This window comes from Natator depressus, chromosome 8, assembly GCF_965152275.1.
Source record: "Natator depressus isolate rNatDep1 chromosome 8, rNatDep2.hap1, whole genome shotgun sequence".
In the NCBI taxonomy this organism is placed as follows: Eukaryota; Metazoa; Chordata; order Testudines; family Cheloniidae; genus Natator; species Natator depressus.
In genome coordinates, this window is record NC_134241.1 from 848406 (window position 1) to 873613 (window position 25208).

At 62.9% G+C, this 25208-nt stretch overlaps 1 protein-coding gene across 7 annotated transcripts; it reads right to left on the minus strand.

Annotated features, from left to right (window-relative positions):
* Window positions 1-555: 555 nt before the first annotated feature.
* Window positions 556-23635, minus strand: PDLIM7 (PDZ and LIM domain 7). Of its 7 annotated transcripts, none has more exons than XM_074960121.1 (15): window positions 23567-23635; window positions 21434-21546; window positions 12396-12547; window positions 12095-12125; window positions 10775-10947; window positions 9548-9568; window positions 8519-8596; window positions 8046-8200; window positions 7533-7569; window positions 4458-4516; window positions 4006-4246; window positions 3624-3804; window positions 3230-3350; window positions 2181-2340; window positions 556-1858 (listed from the first exon to the last, which is right to left on the minus strand). In XM_074960121.1, the coding sequence occupies exons 2-15, from the start codon at window positions 21536-21538 to the stop codon at window positions 1432-1434; spliced, it is 1941 nt and encodes a 646-aa protein (XP_074816222.1). In that variant the 5' UTR covers window positions 21539-21546; window positions 23567-23635; the 3' UTR covers window positions 556-1431. The 7 variants fall into 7 exon arrangements, 6 of the variants coding, with proteins under 6 accessions (XP_074816222.1, XP_074816224.1, XP_074816223.1 ...); XM_074960127.1 differs by having other exon boundaries at window positions 1621-1858; window positions 2181-2296; XM_074960123.1 differs by lacking the exon at window positions 10775-10947 and having other exon boundaries at window positions 9552-9568.
* Window positions 23636-25208: the final 1573 nt, after the last annotated feature.

Sequence of the window (25208 nt, forward strand, 5' to 3'; positions counted from 1 at the left end):
TGGGAGGGAGGTGTCTCCACCATCCTCAGGGGGGAACTCACGCAAAGGAATCATTCAGCTTCTCAGCTACAGCCTCAGCCTGAATTGCTCCTTTTGCACTTGGGGAACCAGCAACCCCTTTCCCCCATTTTGCTGCTGCTGCCCAGCCAGACTTCTTGGTTTTACCCCTTTAGCAAACGGCTCTTCCCAGTCCCCTAGGGCCTTTCCCCTCCTCTGCTCCCTGGGGTAGCTGCTGCATGAAGGGCCGCTCTGAAAGCCTGGATTTGTTTGGCTCCAAGCCGCTTCAAGGTGCCACCGAGCCAGAGGGCTGAGCCCTGGCGGCAGACACCCCCTGGGACTCAGCAGCGGGTGATTGTCCTCCCCTGCAGCATCTCATGCTCAGCAGAGGGTCTAGGTCCTGCCTGGCTCAGGACAAGGCAGCAGGGAGGATGGGTGGCAATTTCCACCAGGAAAGCAACAGAAACCTTCAGCAAAATGCTCGGGGAGGGACTCTGAAAGGAACATGGGCCCTGCCCCATGCTCTACAATAACTACAGGCTCCGGGGCAGCCGACACTTGTCAGAGACGTGTTTATTAAGGCACTAAAAGCACTGTGGCTACACCAAGCACTGCCCCACACAGGCAGGGCAGCTCTGGGCAAGGCGGCCAAGCTGCCAGCAAACTCATTTCCCAGGTCATGGCCCGTCGATGCCTGTTTCGTAGAGGGCCCAGCTCCTTGCCCCGCAGCCCCACCAGTGAAGTAGCAGCTTCTGCAGGCAGGGTGAAGGGCTTCCTCTTCCAGACGGGTTTCAGCTTCCCCTCACCTCCCCGTTTGCAGAGTCCAGGTCAGTCCCACAGGGGCAGCAAGTCTGCCTCAGCCTGGGACACGGTAGGGCTGGAGCTGGGAAAAGCCTTCACCGAGGGCACTGGGTAGCCCAGGAGCAGAGACCCACCCCACCTCTCAGCACAGGCCCAGCATGGGGCTGTGGGGCCAGGATAGGCGTGTGGTTCAGGCAGGATAGCAGCTGCATGGCAGCAGGGAACAAGGCCAGTAGTTTTTGCTGTGGCCATGTGGCTGGTGTGGACTAGCTCCTTCCAGGACAACCAAGAGCAGGCACCAAGCAGGCCTGGGCTCAGGGACTGTACTTGTGTCCTGCCCATGAAGCAAGGGCTCCCTGCACAGTGAGCCTGGGGGCTTGCAGCAAGGCCAGGGAGATGCTGAGCCATGGCCCCTGGTAAGGGGGAAACAGAGCAACCCTGCAGGATTCCCTCATCCACACCACAGCTTCCAGCCAGCTAGCAGCCTGGCCAGGTGAGAGGCACTAGTCCCAGGCATGGGCCAGGGGGTGGGAAGGATAGATCCAGCTGGCACCCAGGCTGGTCACCTCTTAGGGTCACAGCAGCCCTGCTCCAGCAAGCCTCTCCCACCTTTGGGCTCAGCATGGGATAGGTCTAGCCCCCAGGCGAGGTGCCTGGCTCAGCTGGTTGTGGGTACAGAAGGAAGGGGACAGGCAGCCCCAGAAGAGCCTGGTTCCCCTGCAGGCCCAGCTGAGAGCACCAGAGGGGCAGGGGGCACATAGTCCAGAGAGAAGACAGGCCATTGAGGGTCAAGAGTAGCAGGCTCAGCTTTGCCTCTAAGGTAGGCCAGAGCAAGGTGCTGCCCAGGCCAGAGGCGGCAGAGGGAGGGGTGGCTCCAACCCCTTCTCCCTGGGGCCCCATGGAGCAAGAGAGAAGGAGCAGACAGAGATGCGTGCAGGGCCAACGTGTGCGGTGTGGCAGCTGGAGCCTCCCCTTACACATGGGAGAAGGCATGGCTCTTGCAGAGGGGTTTGTCCTTCTTGGAGTAGAACGTCTTCCCTTCCAGGCTGACCTGGCAGATCTGAGGAGAGAGCAGGCAGTCAACAGGGAAAGACCAGCTCTCCCTCTGCAACACCCCATCCACACACTCTTTCCCCCCAAACCCCATTACACTGCCCATGCCTGGCACAGACCTGCCCCAGCACTCTGGGGGGCACAGGGCACGTGGTCAGAGGCCCAGGGCAGCCAGAGCTGCTCCCCAACACAGACCAGGTGCAGCCAATCCTGCTCACACCACTGCCAGCGAAGAGCCCTCCCCAGCAGGGGCTTAGGCCCTTATTGGCCAGGGCCAGCCCCATCGAGTCAGGGTGAGCAATAGCGAGGGGCTGCCCTGCTGATCTTACCGCACAGACGAAGCAGGTGTCATGCCAGCTGAACCCCAGTGCCTCCAGGAACCGGTCACCAGCATCAATCTTGAAGTCGCAGCCACGGCATTTTGTGCCGAACATCTTCTCGTAGTCTGGGGAGAGAGCGGGCTGAGATGGGGCTCCCCAGAGCACCCCCCTGGGAGAGCAGGACAGGGACTGATGGGGCAGTCCTGAGATTGCTTTGCCGGGAGGGGAGGCGGGGGGGAAGCATTTTTATTTGTGCCTGGCTCTAACTGGGCCAATGCTCAGTGGGTGGCCATCCCCTGCCCCATTGTAACAGCTCCGCCAGCGCCCCTCAGTCCCAACCCATGGCCTTCTGCCAGCCCAGCCCTGGCTCTTTCCTGAGCCAGCCTCCAGCCCTGAGACCAGGTTTGCTGAAGGGGCCACGGGAGCCAGGAGCGCGTCCCCATGTGTGCTTCCCCTCGGTCTGCGTGTGCGGCTGCCCCCCGGCCCCACTCGCTTTGCCAAGGGGATTTCGCTGCAGCTGCTGCCGAGGGCTGGCACAGCCAATCCCATCTCCAAGAGCCCCTTGCCCCCCCAGGGGAATACTGCAGGAAAGCCAGTGTCTGCAGAATGGGGGACCCCCATTTCCCAGGATGCCGTGCAGCACTCTGCTTTGATGTAGGTACTGCACTGTCATCACCATGGCAACCTGGGAGCTCTGGCACTGCCCAGCAGCCATCTCAGAGGCCAGGCCAGGCCAGCAGAGGATGGGGGGTCCCTGTGGGGGAAGGGTGCCCCCCGTGTTTGCCAGGGCAGGAACCGCAGGGCATCTGGCTCAGGTGCTGGCTGCTCGACTCCTGCCCTCGGCCCTGGCAGCAGCTGCTCAGAGAGTCCTTGGCAACGCTGGGGGCAGCCCGGGGGCTGGAGCAGTAACCAGTGGCCACAGCTTCCTCTCCCGCCCCACGCAGCGCTCAGCCCCACAGCGAGGCCATGGGGGACAGGCTGCCGCGGAGCCCATGGGAGCAGGGGGCAGCCGCAGTCCCAGCACCCCTGGGGCGGGTCAGGGGCAGGGCGCCCCCTACCTCTCTCGCAGTAGGGCTGCCCCTCCTCCATGTAGAAGGCGCGGTTGCGGATGGGAGTTCTGCAGGCGGCGCAGGTGAAGCACTGCACGTGCCAGGTCATCTTCAGAGCGTGCATGATCTCCTGGGCAAGGGACACCGCCATCAGCCGCCCAGCCCGCTGGCCCCGCCCCCTGCCCCGCCCCCTGACCTGCCCAGCCCACCAGCCCCGCCCCCTGACCTGCCCACTGGCCCCACCCCCTGCCCCACCCCGCCCAGCCTGCCGGCCCCACCCCACCACCCACTGACCCCGCCCCCTGCCCTGCCCAACCTGCCAGCCCAGCCCCAGAGCCCCCCCCGCCACCACTGGGGCTCTGATGCGGGAGGGCTCCACAGCAGACACTCAGCAGCGACTCACCCCACCAATCTTCTTCTTGCACTTGGCACAGCTGGGAGCGTAGCGCATGTCGTAGCACTTGGGGCAGAAGACCGAGCCCCCCTCCTCGAAGAAGCCCCCCTCATCCAGCCCCTTCCTGCACTGGCAGCACGCGAACTCCTCCGGGTGGTAGTAATGCCCCAGGGCCACCAGGTAGCGTCCCCTGGACGCAGGGGAGGGGAGGAGTTAGCATGTGCATCTGCTGGACAGGATGGCTCCGAGCACGACAGGAGCCAGCTGCCCCCCACGGCCCAGCGGGTTCATTCCTCCCTCAGGAAGGGGGAGCTGCCGGGCCACTCCCAGGAGACCAGCAGCCCTGCGCGGGGCAGAGATGGGGCTAGGCGGAGGGGCCCACCCCACTCACCTGATGACCTTGTTGCACTGGTAGCAGATGGGGGTTTTGCTGGTGCCCTCGGGGGGCTGCTGCGCGGCCTGGACAATGGAGCTGCGGTTCTGCATGGGCGTGGGCATGGCTGGCTGGCTGTGCTTGCTCAGCACGGTGCTGGTCTTGTCGGGGGCATAGCGCTCAGCAAAAGAAGGATCCACAGCCCAGGGCGGGCGGCTGGCAGGGCCTGGAGCAGCTGGGGCCCTGGGGGCTGCAGAACCTGCAATAGGCCCCAGAGGGATTCTCAGGTGATACAAACCCGCAGAGCCCTCAACAGCTGCACTCTGCTAGCCTGGGCGGAGCCTGGAAACAGGCCCCCCAGCCCCGCGACCCCCCTTCATGCACCCTGCTGGGTCACCAAGGGCTCCCTCTGCCCCACAGCTGGGAGAGATGGCACCATGCAGTGCCCATCCCCAGCACCCCCTGCTTACCGTGATCAGGCTCCACCTTCAGCACAGTCACCGAAGACAGGTCCAGCCCAGACACCTGGCTACAGAACAACTCGTTAATGCAGCTGCCAGCTGGCCATCACCCACCCCTGCCCACAGGAGGCGCCAGCTGCCCACAGGCCTGGATGGGGCAGGAGCCCAGGGCCTGGCTCCCTCCTACCCCAGCAGGGGCAAAGCCCCCGCTGCTCAGGCCAGGCACCCCCTCCTGCTGTGCGGCAGCACCCCCTGGTGGCTGGTTTGGTTAGTCAATGACCCAGTATCGCAGAGCTGGGGCACTTCCTGCTCACATCCCAGGCCCAATGGACAGTGGGCAAGGAGCAGGAGCCAAGGCACGTGAGGAACCCTCAGGACGGACCCTGGAACGGCTGGTGCCCTGAGCAGCCACGCTGAGTCCCCATGGTTGTAGGAGGACCAGCCTGCCAGCTCACCCTGGGGGTCAACCCCCCCCCCCACACACACACACTTCTGGGGGAGTCCGACACTCACCCTGGGGTAGCCATAGCCCAGTCCTGCCTCCTCACAGGCCCTGCTGCTCCAGCGGGTACGGAGAAGGAGCCCAAGGTGGCAGCAGCCCACTGGCTGCTCTACCCATTAGGTCCAGCCCCCCACAAAGCAGTTGTTCTTGGACTCCAGTTTCTTCCTCCCTGTTGGCAAACCCAACATCCCCTGTCCCCGGACATCCCCCTAACCCCAGGCACCTAGCTAGCAGGATGCCCACACATAGACATATCACCAGCAAGATGCCTGAAAGGGCAGACCAGCTGGCTGCAGCCCTGCTGGGAGATGCCGGGGGTGATGGGAGGCACCAGCAGCCACACACCCCACCCCAGCAAGGGATGAGCAGAACGCACAGGTCCTTCCAGGGGGGCCAGCGAGCTCGCCCCCAGCTGACAGTTTGGCCTTGCAGCTCTCAGCTTTGGCCTGGGGAAGGCAACGGGGGGGGGGGGGGGGGAACAGCTCAGTGCCACCCCTTCCTCACCTCTCACTCCAGGATCCAGGGCCTCTCAAGCCAGCCCACAGTGGCCAATCCCCAGGCCCAGGCCCAGCTGGGTTCAGCCCCTCCCTGAGGGCCAAAGGCAGCACTGGCTGCTGGAGCTGTGTCTTACACCAAGCAGGAGTGGAAAAGCCAGGAGCCCTGTTCCCCAGCCTGCAGCAATGCCCACCCTTGGGGGACCGGTGCCAGCAACCCAGAGGAGTCCGTGGACAGCAGCCTACAAAGCTACATGATGCACTGGAGCTGGGTTTGCTGCAGGTCAGGGGCCAGCACTAGGGGAAGGCAGCCAGGCTCTGCAGACAGCAAAGCAGAGCTGGTTGCCCCAGCTGCTACAGCTCAGCCCTGGAGCTGGCACAGCATTATGCTGGGCTGCAGGCCCCGGGGCGCCCCAGGCCACCCCTGCAGAGCTGGCAGCTGGTGCCCTGGTGGCGCCCTCCTGGCAGCAAAGACGACTAGGAGCCAGTTACAAGAACAGGAATCTTTATTTTACTACAGAAGGGTCCAGCAAGCAGCTGTGCTGGGCAGACCCAGGGCCCAGCCCCAGCCCACATGGCCAGGCCAGGCCACTCCCCAGCAGGGGGCTCAGCCAGCCCAGGGGAGGCACCACTCAGCCCATCGAGGTCACATCACATTGGCACTTGGGCGCACTGCGAGCCTGTCACAGCAAGGCAACGGGCTCTGAGGGGCCAGCACCATGGCACAGAACCCAGGGGCCTTGCTCCCAGAGCCCTTGGCCACCCGCCATGCACCAGGTCACCCCTGCCGGGCCAGAAAGAGGGACGTTCAGTCTAGACCCACCCTCCAGCCTAAGGTCCCCGTCTAGGCTTGGTAGGCAAGGAGACAGCGGCGACAGGAACCTAGCTTAGCCCATGGGCATTGAAAGGGAGAGGACAGGCCACCCCGCTCAGACCTTGTTACCAGGCTTGGGGGAGGAACACATGGCAGGAGGGGCCCAGGTACTGCAGTCCTTCCCCAGACCGGCGTGAGCTCTGCTGTCAGCCCCCAGCCTGATGGAGCTAGGACACAGCCCCAGCGATGGGCAGGGCAGGACAGGACAGCAGCCCCTGGCCCAGGGCAGCCTGCTGGGTGCTAGCCAGGCCCTCACACCATGAGCACAGCCAGAGGGCATCTGGGAACGGCAGCCTGGGCAGCTCATGGGAACAGGACGCAGCTGGCCTCGCTGCCGCAGGCTCACCGTGGGAACACAGGCCCAGGGGACACTGCAGGCAGCAGTCCCAGCTCCCGTTGCCTAGCTGGGCAGAGCAAGGGCACTGCAGCCACCCCAGGGGCTGGGGCTCTTGGGGAAGCCTGGCATGACAGGGCAAGGACGCGCAGCAGTGGAGTCCCTCCACTCCCCTGGGGAGTGGGCGGCTTAGGGGGTCCGAGATCAGGGCCCTGACGCGGACAGCCTCCATCCCACCCTGCACAGTGCCACACAACGCTTCCTGCCCCGGGCCGGCCCTCCCCAGCCCAGGCAGAGCAGACCGCACAGCACGGCACAAGGAGTTCCCAGCTAGGTACGTTCAGGAGCAAGGTGGATGCCCCTCCCCAGGCAAACACATGTGATGTGGCCGAGCCAGCCCAGGGCAGAGAGGTGCAGGCTCCCAGCACAAGGCCAGGCGCTGCTCAGGATTTCACGTTCAGAGAGACAGCGGAGCGCTGGTGGTGCCAGTCACGAAGGCCAGTGTAGCGGGGGCTCTGCAGCTCAGTGACAAACTTTTCTCTGAAAGGAAGGAAGGAAGGAGATGGACAGAGAGGGGGAGGAGGAGGAGAGGTTAGCGCCAGAGGGAGGAAGAGGCTCCATCGGCTGAAATCAGGACAAGAAAGAGCAGCCACATGACATCATGCAACCAACCGGGGAGGGCGAGCGCCAGGACCCCCGACCAGCCCCTCCAGCAGAGGCTAAAGGCAGCACAAGGGCCTGCAGATGGCAAAGGCCAGGCCAGTGGCCTGCCAGCAGGGAGGCTGGTTTAACCTCAAGGCCAGGAGTGGCAGAGTCCAGGGCAGCAGGGACACCCCCAGACAGGCACCCATGCGGAAACCCTAGTGCCCACAGTCCTTACCTGGCTTTTCTAACATGCTCATCATCTGGATCTTGCACTGAGAGCAGCAGGAGAGAAGAGAGAGTAACAGTTGGAGACGCCCTGAGGGGGGAAGGAGGAAGCGCACAAGCACCATCTCTTGGCCCCAGCAACTGGCTCCCGCGGAGCCTGCGAGCCGCTCCTGCCCCAGCCAGCTGCGCTGCAAGGGCTAGACTGAGGCAACACAAGGCGCCCGCGGAGTCAGCCAGACTCCGTGAGCAGCAGGGACTGGTCTGGGGCAAGCCCACAGAGCACACAGTGGGAAAAATACCTGGCACGCTGCTGGGAGTGGGCTGCCCAAGAGCCATCTGCACCAGCTCTGCAGGGAGACCGCCTACTCCGTGCCCTGCAGGCCACCAGCCACCCCAAGGCCCCCGGCCAAGAAGGATGCCAGGCCTGTCCAGTCCCAGCGTCAGAGGAGGGCTGCTGGCCAACCCACGCCTGGTGTCCTGTCCATCAGCCCGCACGTGCCAGGACCCTGAGGGAGGCACTTACTGAACTCTGTGCCCGTGAGCTGGGCCAGGATGCGGAAGGAGCGGGACTGGGTGGTGCCAGTACGAGGCTGCCAGTCCTCCGTATCCTCAATCAGCCGCTTTTTGCTGGAGTCATTGGGCAGGCCGACTGGGGGGCTCATTAGCCGCAGAGCGTGCCTGTGCGCAGACAGAAGGGCAGGGCGCTCAGCCAGTGCGCACGGCACACCCCACATCACGCAGGACAGGGAGGGCCTGCCAGCAAAACCCCGAGTGTCCCTCCCACACGGTAACCCACAACAGGGGTTGGGGCACCCCACCCCCCGGGGCACAGCACCCCCAACGCACCACTCAGACACGAGCCACATCCCTGTGCGTGCCTCCTTGCTGGCCTGGCAGCCCGCTGACACCTTCCCTTGGGGGCAAGCAGCTCAGGGCCCAGGAACACAACAGCACAACATGCCAACTAGCAACAGACACAGATTTCCCCCCCCTTACTCATCCTCCACATAGGAGTGGCCCAGGTCTCCACGGGGCTGAGTTTTCCCCTCTGGTGGGCTGGGGCTGGCACCGACCCTGGGGCCAGGAGAGAGGCAATAAGAGCATGAGTGAGTCAGGCGACAATCCCAGCATGGAAGAAGAGCCGAGTGAGCCCCCACGGGACCAGGGAAAGGCTCTGCTGGCAGCCATGGTGCTGAGGGAGCCGAGCCCCAAGAGCCTGCTCCATGGTGGGCCATGAGCTCTCCAGGGCACAGGCTGCTCCACTGCCCGCAGGTTACAGAGCACATGCCTGGGCAGGGATACCCTCCTGCCCCCACAGCCACCGGCCAGTGACACCCAGCTGCTCTCTGCAGACCCCTGCCCCTGGCTGCGGAGGGGTTGAACAGCATCAGGATCCCAAAGCCAGCAGTGGCCAGAAAGCCCCCTGCCCTGTGACTGCCCCAGCCAGGCCCTCCCCTGAGCCAGCACCATGCTCCCAGAGGAGGCAGCTGCTCTGCCTGGCTCCATGTCAGCTCCCCACTCAAGGTCAAAGCCATTCGCCTGGGCACCAGCTCTGGGGAGGGCAGCAGGCTGAGCCCAGGCAGTATGTGAGGTTGCTGGATAGGGATGTTCCCCTTAGCTACAGTTCACTGCCCCCAGCACTCAAGCTGGGCCTGAAATCTCGTCCTTTGGGCAAGGAGCAACCCCCTCGGCCAGGACCCCTCCCCCTGCACAGGGCCAGCGCCCAGCCACACCCCAGCATGGCACTTGGGGCTGAACCAAGGGCTCCCGAGCCATGCCTGGGGGAGGGGATGGCTATAGGGGAACACAGCCCATAGGTCCCGCTCCTCCCCCCAGCGGGCCACAGGCACCTCCCCAAGCAGAGAGGAGGAACACAGCAAGGCAGCAAGATGGTTCTAGAGACCAGAGGGGAGTGGGCACGAGCCCAACGATGGAGGGGCATGTGGGTGCTCGCCAGCCCAGCGTTCTGGGGGGAGGGGAGGGGCAGGGCATGCAGGGGATTAGGAGCAGAGGAAAAAGGCTTACTGACTTGTCAGGGTTCTGCACCTGCAGAGTCGGGGAGGAGAGAGAGGGAGAAGAGGAAAGGAGGGAAGAAAGAGATTAGACCCACTGCACCCACAAGAGAAACATGCAGAGCGAGACAGAGGGGTCCAACCCTCCCTACACCCAGACCCCACCCGGGCCAGCTCTGGCGGCCGTCTGCCCCAGAGCAGGCCAGAGGAGAGGGTGCCCCAGAGGGCAGAGTCAGCAGTAGATCACAGCACATCCCCCGCTAGAGACCAGACCTGGCAAGGGGGTTCTCTGTGGCACCTAGTCCAAGGGCGCTCCCCAGCCACGCTCCTCCAGGCTGGGTCAGGGCCCCAGCATTAGGCTGCTCTCAGATAGGGAGGGGCTGGCCGGCCAGCTAGCTTTCTGCAGCCCAGGCTCCCTGTGGAACACGGGAAAGGATCCCAGCTTGGCGAAGTAACTGCACAGTGCAGAGATGAGGGCCACGCTCAGGGGCCCCCAGAGCTCCCCACACCAGCTCTGGCAGCTCAGCCGTGGGGACCCCCACGCTCAGCATGCCCAGGAGAGACCGGCCAGGCACTCGCTGGTGGAGGCGGCACAAAAACGCCGCCAAGCTCAACAGAACAGCCTGTCCCCTCTCGGGGTGGGGTCAGCCCAGCCTGCGGCTCCACTGCCCAGCCGCCGCCCTGCCCAGATGGGCAGGAGAGCCCACGCCTGGGGAGTCCCAGGTACCCTGCCAGCAGCTGGCCAGGTGCAGGGGACACCAGCAATAGCCCAGAGTTAGCTGGCAGGAAGGCTCCAGGCTGGGCTCTGCTGAACATGCCCCAAGGCTCCTCAGAGAGGTCTGGAAGCCAGAACCCACATGGCCCCTCCCAAAGAGAGCCCAGCCCACATCAGCAAGGGGAGAGGGAGGAGCGCAGGGCCAGCGAGGCAGGTCAGCCAGTCTCTGCGTGAACTAGGTGTGCGGAAGGGGGTGGGGGGTGCTGCTGCTTTTTGCAGTTCAATACTGGAACCAGCCACCAGGGGTCACTGAAACACCAGCCCTGTAGATGCGGCCCACAGCTTTGGGTGCTGCTCCCCAGAGGGGGTGCCCCTCCAGCGAGCAGCCCTGGCTCGCGGGGCTCTCACCGCATGCACACGAGACATCCGACATGCAAGGGCACAGCACGGCCAGACGCAGGCAGGGCCTCCGGGAGGGAGCGACCAGGCCCGGCCTGCAGTGCAGCGTGATGGACAGCAACATACCCATTGTGCTGGGGGGTGCAGGCGGGCGCGGGGGCCGAGTACGTCACAGGTTTCGTCACCAGCCCAGGCAGCGAGTTGGGCGTGGGACTGGCCCCGAAGGGCCGTGCCGTTTTGTTGAGGGTGGTACTAGGAACGAAGTTATATTTCGGGGGCTGAGAGCAGGGGAATGAATCCTGAGCGGGAGACAAAACACAGCACACAGGCTTGCACATCAGGCAGCATGCGAGAAGCACCTGGCAGCCCCGTGGAGCAGCCATGCTAGAAAGCCAGGCCCATGCCTGGCCTCACAGGGGTGTCCAAGGGTGACAGCCTCTGGCACCTTAGAGCGCTCTGTGGTGGCACTCAGCCACCAGCTGCTTCTGGGCTCTAGCAGGTGCTGCTATGTGCCCACCTGGCACCCAGTAAGGGGCACACAACAGCACCATGCCCTGGGGGATGAAGGGAAGCTGTGAGCCCAGGAACTGGGTCCGGATGGGGGTGAGGGGAACAATAGCAAGCTGAAAAGAATTAGTGACAAGGATTGAGACACCTGGCCAAACTCACTCAGATGCAGGGCCCGTGGGACAGGCAGACTGCTAATGCGCTGCACTACGATACCTGCTCACACCATGCACCAGTGCCCTGCCCCCCAGAAGCCACCCAGCCCAGTGCCAGGGAAACTCCAAGGCAGTGTGCAAATACTGAAAGTGAGAGGCAGCTTCATGGCTGGGTCCAGCCCTGCCTGCCCCCATCTCTCAGAGGGACGGCACTTTGAGCCAGCCCCTGCAAGATAAGACCAAAGCCCTGGTTCCCAGCAGGATCTGGGAGGAGTGATAGCTCAGTGGTTTGAGCACTGGCCTGCTAAACCCAGGGTTGTGAGTTCAATCCTTGAGGGGGCCATTTAGGGATCGGGGCAAAAATTGGGGATTGGTCCTGCTTTGAGCAGAGGGTTGGACTAGATGACCGCCTGAGGTCCCTTCCAACCCTGATATTCGATGATTCTATGATCTGCACTGGGAGATGCATGGCCAGGCACCTGTGGGATGCCCATTGACCTGCTGTGGAGGGTCTTTTGGAGGGAGGTGTCAGAGGTCTCAGTGCCCAGTTACACCCCTCCTACATTCTGGAGTGGGGTGACTGGCATCTGCCCTGACCCACAGCCAACCATGCCTTTGCCACGGGAACCCCAGCACCTGGTGCCCTCCAAGAGCAGCCTGGGGCTAATTCCAGAGCCTCCAGAAAGGGCCCACAGACAAGTTCTGCCATCAAAGCAACGGGGACCCCTAGCCCTACCCGCCACAAGGCAGAGCTGGCGCCCATGGGGATAAGAGCAGCACATACCTTGTGTGGCTTCCCCAGGAGGCACTGGACTCTGCAGGAAAACATATGGAGCTGAGGTGAATAGACCACACCTGTCTCAGATTGGGCTCTTCCCCCTCCTCAACCCAGGCCCAGCCAGACCCCTCTGCCAAACCAAGCATTGGCTCTTTATGGGCTCTGTGGGGTGGGGGACAAACCTGGAGGCTCTGAGTGAGGCAGTCCACCCCTGTGGCTTGGGGCCTGGGCATTGGAATTGGGGTGGGGGCTAAGGAGGGGGCTGTGTGGGTCCCTGTCCCAGGTGAGATAGCAGCGTGGGCATTACCTGCTCAGGCTGAGGGAAAGCTGGTCTCCGCAGGCACGGATCTTGTTCTGCGCTTCGATGTGAGTCATGCTTCTGGTGTTCTCCCCATCGATGCTCAGCACCCAGTCGCCCACTCCCACGCCGGCCTGGGCTGCCTTGCCACCGGGGGTCAGCTGCAGGGCAGAGCCCGAGAGTCAATCACATGGCACAAACTCCCCAGGAACGATGGGAGCTGCTGGGACGGGTGGCAAGAGCCCCCGCAAACTGGGCCCAAGAGCCAGAGCCGCTCCCGGGAGCGGGACAGTGCGGGAGGGAGGCAGCTAAGGACATAGGCACTGCAGGGAGCAGTGCTGCTGGGGGTGACAGTCCCAAGCACCAGCAAGTGATGCTGCAGGGGGAGGGGAGGGCAGGGCTGAGCCACCCACAGCCCTCGGGGATGCTATCGGCACGGTGCTTCAGGAGTCCTGTGATTCGGCTACGGCCAACACCCTGAGCACACCAATCCCAGTGCCCCGACGCTCCCCAGCCCAGAGCCTGACTGCACCAGAGGGGGGCTGTCAACTCCGGAGCCAGCCAGGGCCAGCTTCCCCAAACTCTTCCAGCGGGACACAACGCCCTGTATTCCCAGGCCTACGGGGGCCTGGCTGTGCACTAACAGCAGCTGTCTTCCACCCCAGAGGTGGTGATGTTTTGGGGCTGGGTAACAGGCATGCATCTGGGCTGCCGAGAGCGCTGCTTTCGCAGCGCACCCCGTGCCCCCTCCACCATGTCAGGAGATGCCCATCTGCCAACACTACTCAGTCCGGTGCAGGGCTGCTTTGCCTCCTGGTCCTGCCCTTGCTGCTAATGCATAGCTCTTGATTGGGCTCCTTCCCCCACCACCAATGTAACCTCCACACTGACCAGGGCAATGCCTACAGCTGGGGAGGCTGCAGCATTGGGATTGGGCTAGGCAGGCCCTGGATCCAGCTTCTGAGGGCTGCTTTGGATCTGGAATTGAGCACTTGCTGCTTCCCCTCCTACAGCCCCGTCAGGGATCTCCAGGACAAGAACCCGCTAGACTCAGCCAACCCTCCAAGTGTTCGTTCAACAGCTCTAAGCCTTAATTCCGGCCCCTGCCCGTCACATCTGCTGTAACTGACAGGGCTGTCACACCCAGCACAGGCTGCTGCAGCCTGTTCTCAGTGAGGGACTCTCAATGGGAGAGGAGCTTTCTGCACTGCACCCCGCACTCCTGACACAGCAGCAGAGCCGCTGTAACAACCCGATTCCCGAGCTGCCGGAGACCCGGGTTGAAAATGGAGTGCCAAGGCAACTCTGAAGTCTGCTCTGAGCATCTCTGCTAGCAGGCCTTCCTTACAGGAGTAACTGTCCACCCCTGGAAATCCCAGGGAAAGCTGCAAGTCCCAGCTCCGGCACCCATGTGGTGCCTCACAACAAGCATAGATCCAGGAATTCAATACACTGACTACGTATTTGCAGCACAACCCCCGGGGGTTTTAAGACCCCTTTGCAAGCCCCCATTAACGAAAGCATCCATGTTCCGGAACGTGAATACAAAGACCTTCCCCTCACCACAGGCACAAAGAGGGAAGCTGGTGTTAGGGTTTTAAGGCTGTGGGATGTGGTCTGACCCAGAGACCTCAGATGGACAGAACAAGCAACATCTGCAATTAGTGTGTTCAGCTGGTCAGTTCGGGGCATGTACCCAGCCCAGTGCAGATGCGAGTCACACCCCCTGGGTGAGACCTCTGGCTACCCACACAGCCCACAGCTTTCTGAACAGAAAAAGCCAGTCCCTGGGGATCCCAGGTGCCAAGCGTCCGCACCTTTGAGGTTCGGGAACAAGTGTCGGGGCAGCAGGGCTGGGAGAAGCTGGAGTTTGGCTCCACCTCCAGGGTGGGCAGCACTGGCTCTGGGCCTAGCACTAGCAGCCCTCGTGCCTGCTCTCAGGGAGCCTGAGTGCCGCTCCGCTGGCAGGGACAGGGAGGCAGCGCAGTTCCAGGTCTGCGGTAGCACCGGTGTCCCTGCACACAGCGGGGGAGGGGGCAGCAGAGGGGCTGGAGGCGTTACCCCAGGGCAGGCTGCCCCTTCCCTTAAGGGCCGCTCATGGCTCCCTGCACAACCCGGTGACTCGAGGAGGGGCGATTGCATCCCCCCGCCCACCCCACACAAGGAACAGAGGAGGCAGGCCACAGAACAAATTTTGGGGACTCAGTCTCTTCCAGCCCACCATGCTGTTCTCCCCTCCTCTGCCGCCCCCGCTAGGCCTGTAGGGAGGGCCAGGGCAGGAGGAGGCATGCACCTTCCCCAGCTGGTGCCAGCTGCAGGGTCCCACGCTCCCAGGGCAGAGGCTGTGTGTGTCAGGCTCACTGGGGAAAACCAGGCACCTCCTGCCTACCCTCCCGTCCTGCAGGCCCACCGGCGCTCTGCCTGGGAAGTGCAGCCCCCCAGCAAAGGAACCAGCCCCAGCGCGGGCAGGCATTGCGCTAGAGGCCATAGTGCCGGCCAGGGTCCCTGGGGAGGGCCATGGAAGTGAGTCAGAGCCTTCCCTAACACAGCCCATGTGTCACTCGCTCCCCCGCAGAACTGGAAACCACAGGCATTTCCTAGGCTGTGTCTGGGCGGGAGGGGCCAGGCAGACCCCAGGAAGCTTCTCTCCTGCTGTGCTGATCCCATTCCTCTTCCTCCGGCAGCAGGCAGAGACATTACCTCATCCCCAGCCATGGGGCTGCAATACCCAGCCTGGCGCAGGGAGACATTAACACAGCTTCAGTACTGGCAACATTTCCTCTACTCCCAGCCCTGCTCAGGGCCCGGGCGAGCAGCCCGGCTTCACCCGCAGGGGCTCCCAGAACCAGCCAGGCTGCAGTCACACAAACCCCCAAAAGCAGGGCCCCTGGGTCAGCGCCTCCCCCCGAGAGTCCAGAGCAGAGCCTGGAGCTGGCGCACTCCGCTCAGCGGACAGCCAGGGTGGAGGACAGGGGGACACCGCTAAAGCAGGCCCCGCTCCCTCCCTGCCCCAGAGACCGTGGGGCAGTCGGGTGCATGCACAAGTGTCTCAGAAAGGCACTGTGGCAATGAGACCGGCCACCCGCTTCTGCAGCAACTCCTTCAGCCCAGCAGCAGAAAAGCCTCCAAGCCACACCCTCCCCTTCCTGTTGCCTCAGCTGCCCGGATGGGCAGGGCGGGGGGGTGGGGGGGGCTCCCCTCCCAGGGCACCAAGCCTGCCAGCTGCAGGGTGCTAGGAGCTGGTGCACAGCACTCGCCATGCCCTTCTGCCCCAGTGTGACCCCATCACAGCTCCAGCATGCTGGCATGGAGACAAGCGGCGATACCCGGCCCGGAGCCATTCCTGCTCCTCTGGGGTGGGAAGCTCACGGGCCCTGCATTCGGACCAAATATTTCCTCAAGTCCAGCTCAACATGAACATAAAAGGACTCAGATAGGCCACTGGTGCCACACCAAGGGCTGGAAAATCCCACCTGCCAACCAGACCCCTCTCCCCCCCCTTGCCCTCTCTGCACAGGGACAGGAGAGGATGCCCTGCCCTCAAGGCTGCACAGGGGGCAGTTCCTGCACAACACCACATGCTGGCAGAGCCATGTGCTGCACTGGACACCAGGCCCGGCCTGAGCAGGGGGTCCAAACCCCAGCACCATTCCCCTGCTGCCAGGAGTAAGCATTGGGGCCACTGGTGGCAGGAGTGGGATGTCAGGGCACTCTGAGGGAAGCCGTGTCCCAGCCCAACAGGAGCTGCCTGTGCTGGGCCAGTGAAGTGGCTCATAGGCATCAGCCCAACCCTGGGCAAAATGGTCACAGAGCCGCCCACCAGCCCTTCCCAGCCCCCACTCAGAGCTCTCCAGCCTCAGCCCATGGGGGAGCTTGGGAGAGACCCATGCAGGGCTTTGGAAACCAGACTGCACTCGAGCTCCAGGACCTCCAAGGTGGCGAGGAAGGGACCCTGCTGGGCAACACAGGCACAAGCCTGCCTTGGCTGCCTGGGGTGAGAGCAAAACAGCTGCCAGCCACAGGAGAAGGGTCTCCCACAGTGCCCAGGACAGCAGCTGGCTCCAGGGCTGGGCTGGCTCAGGGAGAGCATAGCCCAGGCTGTGCTGGGGAGGTGGAAGGTCCCTGCTCCTGCTGAGAGCAGGGCAAGCTAGCCAGGACCCTCTCCAACTACACACAGAGCTCCCACCTCTCCAGTCCAAGCAGGAAGTTTTTAGCAAGCTCCCCATGCAGCACAGCTGTGCTGGAGGGGCCATGGCAAGGGGAGGCCCTGGTAGCCAGGCTTGGCACTCTGTCCAGGCTACAATGCTGGGGGAAGTCTTAGTCTTCCATTGCCTGCCTAGTGGGGTGAGTTCCCCAACACAGCTGCACTCCCCACACTGCCAGCCCCTCCTTTCCATGACCTTCCCCAGGCAGAGGGTCCCCGTTCCGCACATGCTGAGCGCCCAGGGCACTTTGCACCTGCAGCCACGACCAGCTCTGCCCACGTGGGAGATGCCCAAGATGGCCACGTGCACCTAGTTCTGAATGAACCATGGTGGGGGGGTAGAGGAGTTCCAGGATTCTCTCCCCCCACCCCACCTTGGCTCTCCAGCCCAGGAAAGTCACCTAGGTCATGGGACCGCTGTGCCAGGAGTGTCCCAAGGCCCTGGCACACCCACCCTGCTGACAGCAAGGGCATATTTTTATCCTCTCTCTCCTTCCCTTCCCTAGCACTGCCTGGGAACAGCTGAGGCGGCCAGCCCAGAGGGCCCCACCTGCTCCCTTCTCTCACCCAGCGCACACATGCACACAGAGAAGTGCCCAGGTCTGAGGACGCTCTGGCCTCTCACCTCAGGCACCCTCCCGACCTGCCTCGAGGGAGGAGATGTCGTCATGGAGTGCGAGCACCATATAAGCATGGGGCCACCAGGCAGAGCCCAGCCTGTGACCCACTTATTGCTGCCCCCCATGTCAGTGGAGTCACCCACATCTGGCCTTAGGGGAACCAGAGCCCCTGTTCATTAACTGGGGAGCATAACGAGCCACCCCCCTCCTCTCTGCAGCACTAAAGCCCATCAAGCAAGTGCTCAGCTCCCTATTCCCCTCCCTCAGCCTCTCCCCTTCAGCGCTGACCCAGCAGGCCCCAGGGGCTGGGTCAGGAGAGGCAGCAGCCAGCTCCCTTCATGCCACAGCTACTGGTGCAGCAGCCCCGCTCCAGGGCCCACCCGCTGCAAGGAGTGAAGTCGCCCCTGCTCTGACAGAGCCAAGCTGCAGGTGAGTCAGTGAGCCCAGACAAGCCTCGAACCCCAGGCCACTGGAGGCCTCGTGGCCCATGGGGACGAGTGCTGGGGGAGGGGGTTCTCTGGTCCCCACAGGCTGGGCCATCAGCACCCCCAGGGCATCATCTTCAGCCCCTGCCCCAGGGCTGCACCCCACCACCACCACGCACTGTGCAGGGATGGTGAATGGCTGCTCAGCAGAGGGTGGGGTAAGGGGGGGTCATGCTTCTCCACAAGAGGTGGAGAAAGTCCCCCTGGCCCAGGAGCACCAGTCCTGGGTACAAGCAAGGGGAACTCTGAAGGACAGTGGGCACAGGGGCTGGTAGCCAGCAGGCAGCACTGAGGGGCCACAGAAGAACCTGGCCACTGCTCTAGTCTCCGCTTCAGCCTCACTCCCAAGCTAGCCAATGGAGCTGGTCTGGAGAGGACCTGTCAGTACAAGCAGAGGCCACCTCTTGGGCCAGCTGGCAGCCAGTGAGAAGGAGCAGGGCACTGGGGTGGTACCGACACTACAGCATTGAGGGCGAGGAGCAGGGATGTCTCAGAAGAAGGGGTGGGAGCTGCCTTCAGCACCTCAGTAGCTCTCCTCTACCTGCCCACCAGGCCACATGCCTCTGCGTGCACCCATCTGTGGTGACAAGCCAGCCACTCCAGAGAGGCTCTGCCTCATCGGCAAGAATTCCTTTCCCGGGGTGATGAGTGGGAATATTTGGTAATGTTTTTATGAGGCCTGTGTGTGCCTCAGTTTCCCCTGAGTGCAGCAGTGCTCCCCAGTGAGTGGAAGGGGACAGTTTGCTCTCTGGACAGGCTGAGACACATTGGTGAGGGTGTCCCTCAGCTGTCAGCCTTAATCCCACACCAAGGGTCAGTTGAGAAGACAACAGCAAATCCAGGGGCCAGGACACTGACACCTCACAACTAACAACCCAGAGGGAGATGGACTCCCCTACACCACACCCCCCCAGCTTGAGATCAGAGGACCGAGGGGTGTGAAATGGGGGATAAGTAGTGGGTGCTGAAAGGAGTCAGGGCTCCCCCTCCATCTGACCTCCTTGGTCAGACCCCAGCTTGGACAGATGGAGCTTGAACTGAGGGGTTCCCTACAGCTTGGCTGGGCTCTGGGCTGTCCAGAACAGACTGTGATTTACCATTTGTGTCTCTAGACTCCCTAGGCCATGTCCAGTTAACAAACCCGACGGTTGTGACAGCGCTGTGTGCACATCACTGCCAATGCCAGGGGAGGTGCATTAATTCAGAAGAGCAGGCAAGTCTCCCCAGGGTCCGTCTCAGCTGGAGGTGCTGCCCAGAGCGCACGGTGCAAAGCAGGGGCTGCAGGCCCAGAGAGGTTCAGTCTCAGGAGGCAGCGAAGCCACGAGGCTCCCCCTCGAGGGAGAGACCCCTGCTCTGGAGTCTGGCCACTGGAGGGTTCGTCCCAGAGCCTGTTGCAAAGCAGGGCCCACAGCATAACCCTGCAGATCCATGATGGGGGAGGGGTTCCCAGTCCCTACAGAACTGCAGGTGGGCCCCACAACCTCCACTTGCACTCGCTGCTGCTCTCAGATAGCCACAGACCCCAGTACCGCGCCAGAGACTTGCAGCCCTTGGCGGGGGTGACCCAGCCACCCATGAGGGGAGCCAGGGCCGCGTGCACAAGGCATGGGGTTCTGGAGTGAAGGGGGCCTCTTGGTGACTGCAGAAGAGTCTAGCTGGCCCCTGCCACCCCCACACATTAATTTTGCTCCTTATCCCACAGGCGGTGTATAGTGCCAGCTGCACCCACATCATGGGGTACCTGGTCTCGTCTACATTAGTCCCTTGCAGTCAGCTCTGCCGGGCTCTCCCTTCCACTGGCAGGACAGCAAACAAGACCTTTGTGATGGTACCCACCTGCACTACCCAGCCTTCCTGAGCAGCACACCCCCAGCCCGGGGGAGTCTGCCCAAGACAGTGTCTGGGGCACTGAGCTGGCCTGCCTGGCTCCAGCACCTGGCCTGGGATTAACATGTCCCAGAAGGAAGCTGCACCTCCATCAGCACCACTCTCCAGGGCTCAAACCCAAACCCTGGGGCTGGCTGCCCACAAGCTGGGCACTAGCCTCCGAGCTGGCTGGAAGAGGAGATCCCTGCAGCTTTGCCTTTGTGGCCCTTTGGCCCCTTGGAACAGCAGGGGCTCGCTCAGGAAACCCTCCTCCCCAGGGCATGGCCCCTCCCCCCAGGCGTTCAGAGGAGCTGAGCCAGGCTGTGCTCACCACTGAGCATAGGGCCCCTTGGAACAGACAGCGTGGGGGGCTGTGGGGGGAGGGGGCTCAGGGGCCATCACAGCAGCACAGCTCTGGTCCTCTGCAGACCCCTCTGCCTAGACAGGCCCTGTTTAGTGCAGGCAGCTAGCCAAGAGACATTGGTCTAGAACACGAGTTGAGGCTGTCTCTGCAAGGAGCCTCCTGAGCGCCCACAGGGTCCAGTGGGCTGCTGGTGAGCTCCCCACAGGGCTGGGACAGCAGAGGCCCAGTCAGAGACCCCTCCTCACCCTGACAACAGGCTTGCTGCTGTACACACGGGCTGTCCGGCATACGCAGGAGGGAGCCCTCACACAGCCTGCTCCTGCCTCCAGCATGTTGGGAAAGCCTCCATCCACCAGCATTGCAGCACATTCCAAGGCTTATAAGGCAATTCCACGGCAAGGGCCATCTGCCAACGATCCAGTGAGAAGTTCACGAGCATCCTGTGCCTAGGCAGGACTGGGACCCCATGGGGGGCAGCTTGCAAGGCTGTGGAACCCCTCCCCACCCAGAAGGACTGGGCACAAGGAGCTGGCCCGAAGAGCCTTGAATGGCAAGGCAGGGGTGCAGTTTGTGCAAGGTGCTGATTTGCAGCCATTACAGTGTCAGCTCCCTGTACTGCTCCATGCCAGCCTGGGCCACAGGGGAGTGCAGTCCTTGGCCTCCTCATGGCTTCCAACAAAACAGGGTGGGATGGGGCACCTGGCCACTAGGAATTGAACCAATATCCAAAGGTGTTTCCTCCAGATACTGCCACCCCAATGGCTCTAAGGCACAGAGCACATGGCTCTAGAGGGGTGGTCTCACCCACCTTGGAATTCACTGGCAGCCCCCTGATCCCCAGCCCAGGAATTAGTGCAGCCCTATGTTACTGAGACAGCCCTCCTGCACACAGCACAGCACCCTCCCAGTGGGGCAAGCATACAGCTAGGAGCTAGCCTGAAGTCAGCACCCAATGCTGCTGGGTACAGATCCAGGGCTCAGGGGCTGGGAGAGGGAACCCAGGGCAGAGCACCTGGACTCTCCAAGTGTGACCCGTGGCAGACTGCTGAAGGAGACTGCCAAGAGCCAGGAGAGGAGGTGGCTCTGCAGGACAGTCCCCAGGAAGCAGCTGAGAACGAACAGGCACAGCGCCCTACAGCACTTCAGCAGGCTGTCTCAAGGCCTGGGCCTGCCCCAGGCTGAGAGTCCAGACCCCAGGCAGACTGGGCAGAGTTCATCCCACAGCAGCACCCTGCCCCTGAGCACCAGGCTGGCCCAGCTGGGAGCAACTGACTCACATCCAAGCACGAAGGAGCCCCTCAGCATCAGCTTGGCATGGAAGCCACCACACCAAGACCCCGACCCACTGGCAGGATGCCCAGAGTCACTGCTCTTGTTGAGGACACCAGAACCTAGGCACAAAGGGAAGAGACCAGGCAACAGGCTCCAGGAGAGGAGCTCCAGGCCAGGGGGGAGTGGGGGGAAGTCACAGCATGGCTGGGCCAGAGGTTTTCTGCCACAGTTCTTACCCTGGAGATGGAGAGGGGCATGTTGAAGTCCTTGCCCCCCTGCAGCCTGAATCCCCAGGGCGCCGGCCCATCCAGCATCACTTTGTAGGAGTCCATGCTGCTCATTTCTGAAGCTAGAAGAGAAGATTCAGGCAGTAAAGAGTGAGGAGAGCAGAGAAGGGGGCCAGGGCGCTCTCCTGGGGCCAGCTCTGCCTCTGGGGGCCAGTCCCAACCATCTACTGACACACTACCCCCATGGCTACTCCGGGGGAGCACGGGGGAGATTCCTCTAGCAGTGTCACTGGGAAAATCCCAAGCTAGGTCAAGCCATCACAGGGAGAGGATCCAACCCTCCCTCAGCATTCGGCCCAGAGTCAGAGGGGGCCACCCCTCATCACTCACAGGCACTGAGCAGGTTGTATATCCAGCCACGCACACCCCTGCCGCAAGCACACAGCTGCAAAGCCACTGCCCCTACACAGCCAGGTGCCCATGGTACTCACCAAGCCACAAGCTACTCGGGACTCTGGCAGTGACAGCAGGGTTTGGAAACCTTTTTGTTGTGCAAGTCAGCACTGCCAGGGGGTCTGCTTGACACCCACTAGCCCCAATCACTGGCAGACACAGGGGAGACACTTCACCCCAGCAGCCAGCTGAGAAGAGCAATCCCATCTGCCAGTGTGCACAGGGAAGGGAATCCCTGCAGGACAGCCTGTCCCTACACAGCTGCCAGCCAGGGGGCTGGGGCCAGCCCCAACCCTGCTCAATTCCAGGAGTCACCACCAACCTCATCTGGCAGGAGCTGGAGCAAGGCCTCCGGCCTCTCCTCTCCCTCCAAACCCAGGTAGAGGCCAGCACCAAGGGATGGCGACTTAGCCCCCAAATCTAGCTCCACACCCCCACGGGTAGGTGATGGGCAGGATCCCAGCCACCCTCCCCCAAGCTCTCCCCAGCAGCTTGCAGGCTATATAAGGCATGTAAGATGACACCAGCATGCTCCTCTGGCTGCTCATCCGGGCTGGGGGCTGGGAGGGATACTCCAGAGCAATTGCTTCATGTCAGACGTTCCCTGTGCTGGCCAATAAAGCAAGCAGACAAAACCAGCTCTGGGCTGGGATCCCTCACCCCCACAGGAGCTGCCTTGGGGCAGAACAGCAGCCACCTGGGCTCAGACCCGATCCGCTCCCCCGCTCCAGAGCCCACCATCCCCAGAGACCCCCTCGCCAGCAGGCCCCACTTCCTTCCCCTCCAAGGAGCTCAGCTGCAGCTTAAAACCCATCTCCATGGGACTGGGAGAGGAATGTGCGGGGCTAGGAAGAGGTGGGGAGCCTGAACCCTCCCCACTTCCTGGGTTGAGCCAACAGGACAACATGCCTGAGCGGGGCCCTTTGCCACAGGCTGCAGCGGGAGTCTTGGCTCCGTGCGGAGGATGTGATGGGGCGGCCGCACTGGAAGAGCTGCGCAGCCATCCCCGCCCTGCTCTGACGCTAGCGCCCCCGGTACCGCGGCCAGCGAAGCAGCACCCCGCGCGCAGGGCTCCCGCTGCCCTCCGCCCCAGGCGGAGCGGTGGCTTCCTGCCGGCTCCAGCGCACCTGGCTCCGGGGCCAGGCAGGCCGGGAACGTGCCCAGGTGTCTTCCGACGCCCTGCCAGGGGCGGCCCCGAGTCCGGGGCCGGACGCAGCCGGGAAGAGCCGCGCAGCAGGCGGGAAGGACTAAAAGGCTCCTTCCTCCGAGCAGCAGGAGAAGGACCCCGGAGAGCAGCCGCAACCGCCCTCAGCCGCCGGAGGGGAGGCCGGGGGGGCAGCGACGGGCCCCCCCGGGCACTGCCAGGGCCGGGGCCGGCCTGGGGCGCAGCGGGGTGCGGGGCCGGGGGCTCGGGAACGGCGGGGCCGGGAGGGGCTGCGGGCCCCGGGCAGAGCCCCCCGGCCCGTCTCACTGGGAGGAGCGCCGGAGCCCCAAACCGCCCCGCTTCGGCGGGAGCCCGGCCGCCGCCCCCAGCCCGCCGCCGCCGGGGAGGGAGCTACGTGCGCGGGGGCCGGACCCACGGAGAGCCGAGCCGGGCCGGGCCGGGCCGGGCCGAGCCGAGCCGAGCCGAGCCGGGCGGCCCCCCCCCCGCGCCGCGCCGCGCCCCGCCCCGGCCCGGCCCCCCCTCACCTGCTCGCGCCGCCGGCTCCGGGCGGGGCAGACTGACTCTGGCCGCGGCCCCGCCCGCCCAGTTTCTTGTATACCCCGAAGGGGCGGGGCGATTCCGCCCCGTCAGCCAATCAGCGCAGCCTCCGTGCACGCTCACGCACCGCCTTTTACGCCTGCGCGGGGCTACTCAGCCTTCCGCGGCTGGGCTCCCCCTGGTGCCCAGACCGGGGCGCTGCAGGGACAACGCGCCTCCTGCGGGCCGCGCCGCGGGGCGGGGGCAGGCTCCCCCGGGGGAGGGGTCTGCACGGCCAACAGGCCCCGCCCTCCTGCCCCAGCCCGGCCCCTGCCTCCTGCCCCAGCCCTACCCTCAGGGGGCTTCAGACTCAAGGCCCGGGAGGCAGCAGGACCAGGCTCCCTGCAAACTCAGGCACTTTCTCGCCTCACAGAGTTAAGGGCTGGGGAGTGACTGCGGAGGGAGGGGGCTTTCCTCCCGTGCCCGGTGCATAAGCTGACGGGGCCCGGCAGGGCAGTGCCGGTACCAAGGGCACCCATCCTGGCTCACACCAGCCCTTCCCCCTGAGTTCTGGCAGCAGGGACAGCTCTCCCCTTGGCTGCTGCACCTTCCTTGCCAGTTTATCACCCCCTTTTCCCACATCCAGTGCAAGATTCAGCTTCAAGCCCGAAACAGTTCGGCCCCAAATCTCAGTTCCTCTCCCTATGCCCCTCTTGAGCCCCCCGTTCTGTGCCCCTCCTTTCCCTCATAAGAACATAAGAACGGCCATACTGGGTCAGACCAAAGGTCCACCCAGCCCAGTGTCCTGTCTGCCGACAGCGGCCAATGCCAGGTGCCCCAGAGGGAGTGAACCTACCAGGTCATGATCTAGTGATCTCTCTCCTGCCATCCATCTCCACCCTCTGACAAACAGAGACTAGGGACACCATTCCTTACCCGTCCTGGCTAATAGCCATTAATGGACATAGCCTCCATGAATTTATCCAGTTCTCTTTTAAACCCTGTTATAGTCCTAGCCTTCACAACCTCCTCAGGCAAGGAGTTCCACAGGTTGACTGTGCGCTGAGTGAAGAAGAACTTCCTTTGATTTGTTTAAAACCTGCTGCCCATTAAACCTGTTCCTCCTGGAACAGCCTCTCTCTTCTTGTGCCTGAAGCTCTCTGCACCGCCCCTTCCTTTCACTCCCCTCTTGAGCTAGAGCTGGGCAGAGCTTGCAAATAAGACATTCTCTTGGGAAAATGGCCATTTCTCAAAAGCATGTGTTTTTGCCAAAAATCGTTGATATTTTGCAAAGAGAAAAAAGCCACATTTATCAAAACATGACATATTTTTCATTTACTGGAAAACACTGTCTGAAGGCAAAATATTTCACTACATGTAATATAACTAATTCACCCATCATTTCGAAGAGTAGCTTCATTTCGAACCTTTCAAAATGGAGCAACTCGGAAATTTCAAAGTTTCTTCCAAAACTAAGTTTTCATTTTCCAATTAACGCTGCCCAGTCACCTCCCAGCACTGGCCCCAGGGTCCCTCTTACACCATCCAGCACCATAATAACCAGTATTTCAAAGGGGGGAGGGGGTTACAAGAAGTAGCAGGTCCGGCAAAAACAAAAGAAGGACAAAATCCACCCTGGAGCCGGGTCTC

Bases quoted from the DNA above. Each gene is read 5' to 3' on its own strand.
- PDLIM7 (XM_074960121.1), bottom strand. From the start codon at position 21,538: ATGAGCAGCATGGACTCCTACAAAGTGATGCTGGATGGGCCGGCGCCC. The intron at 2,341-3,229 runs GTAGGGGGCGCC...CTGCTCTCCCAG, and splicing joins GCAGCCCTACTGCGAGAGAG to GGGGGTGCTCTGGGGAGCCC. The intron at 1,859-2,180 runs GTAAGATCAGCA...CTCTCTCCTCAG, and splicing joins ACACCTGCTTCGTCTGTGCG to ATCTGCCAGGTCAGCCTGGA.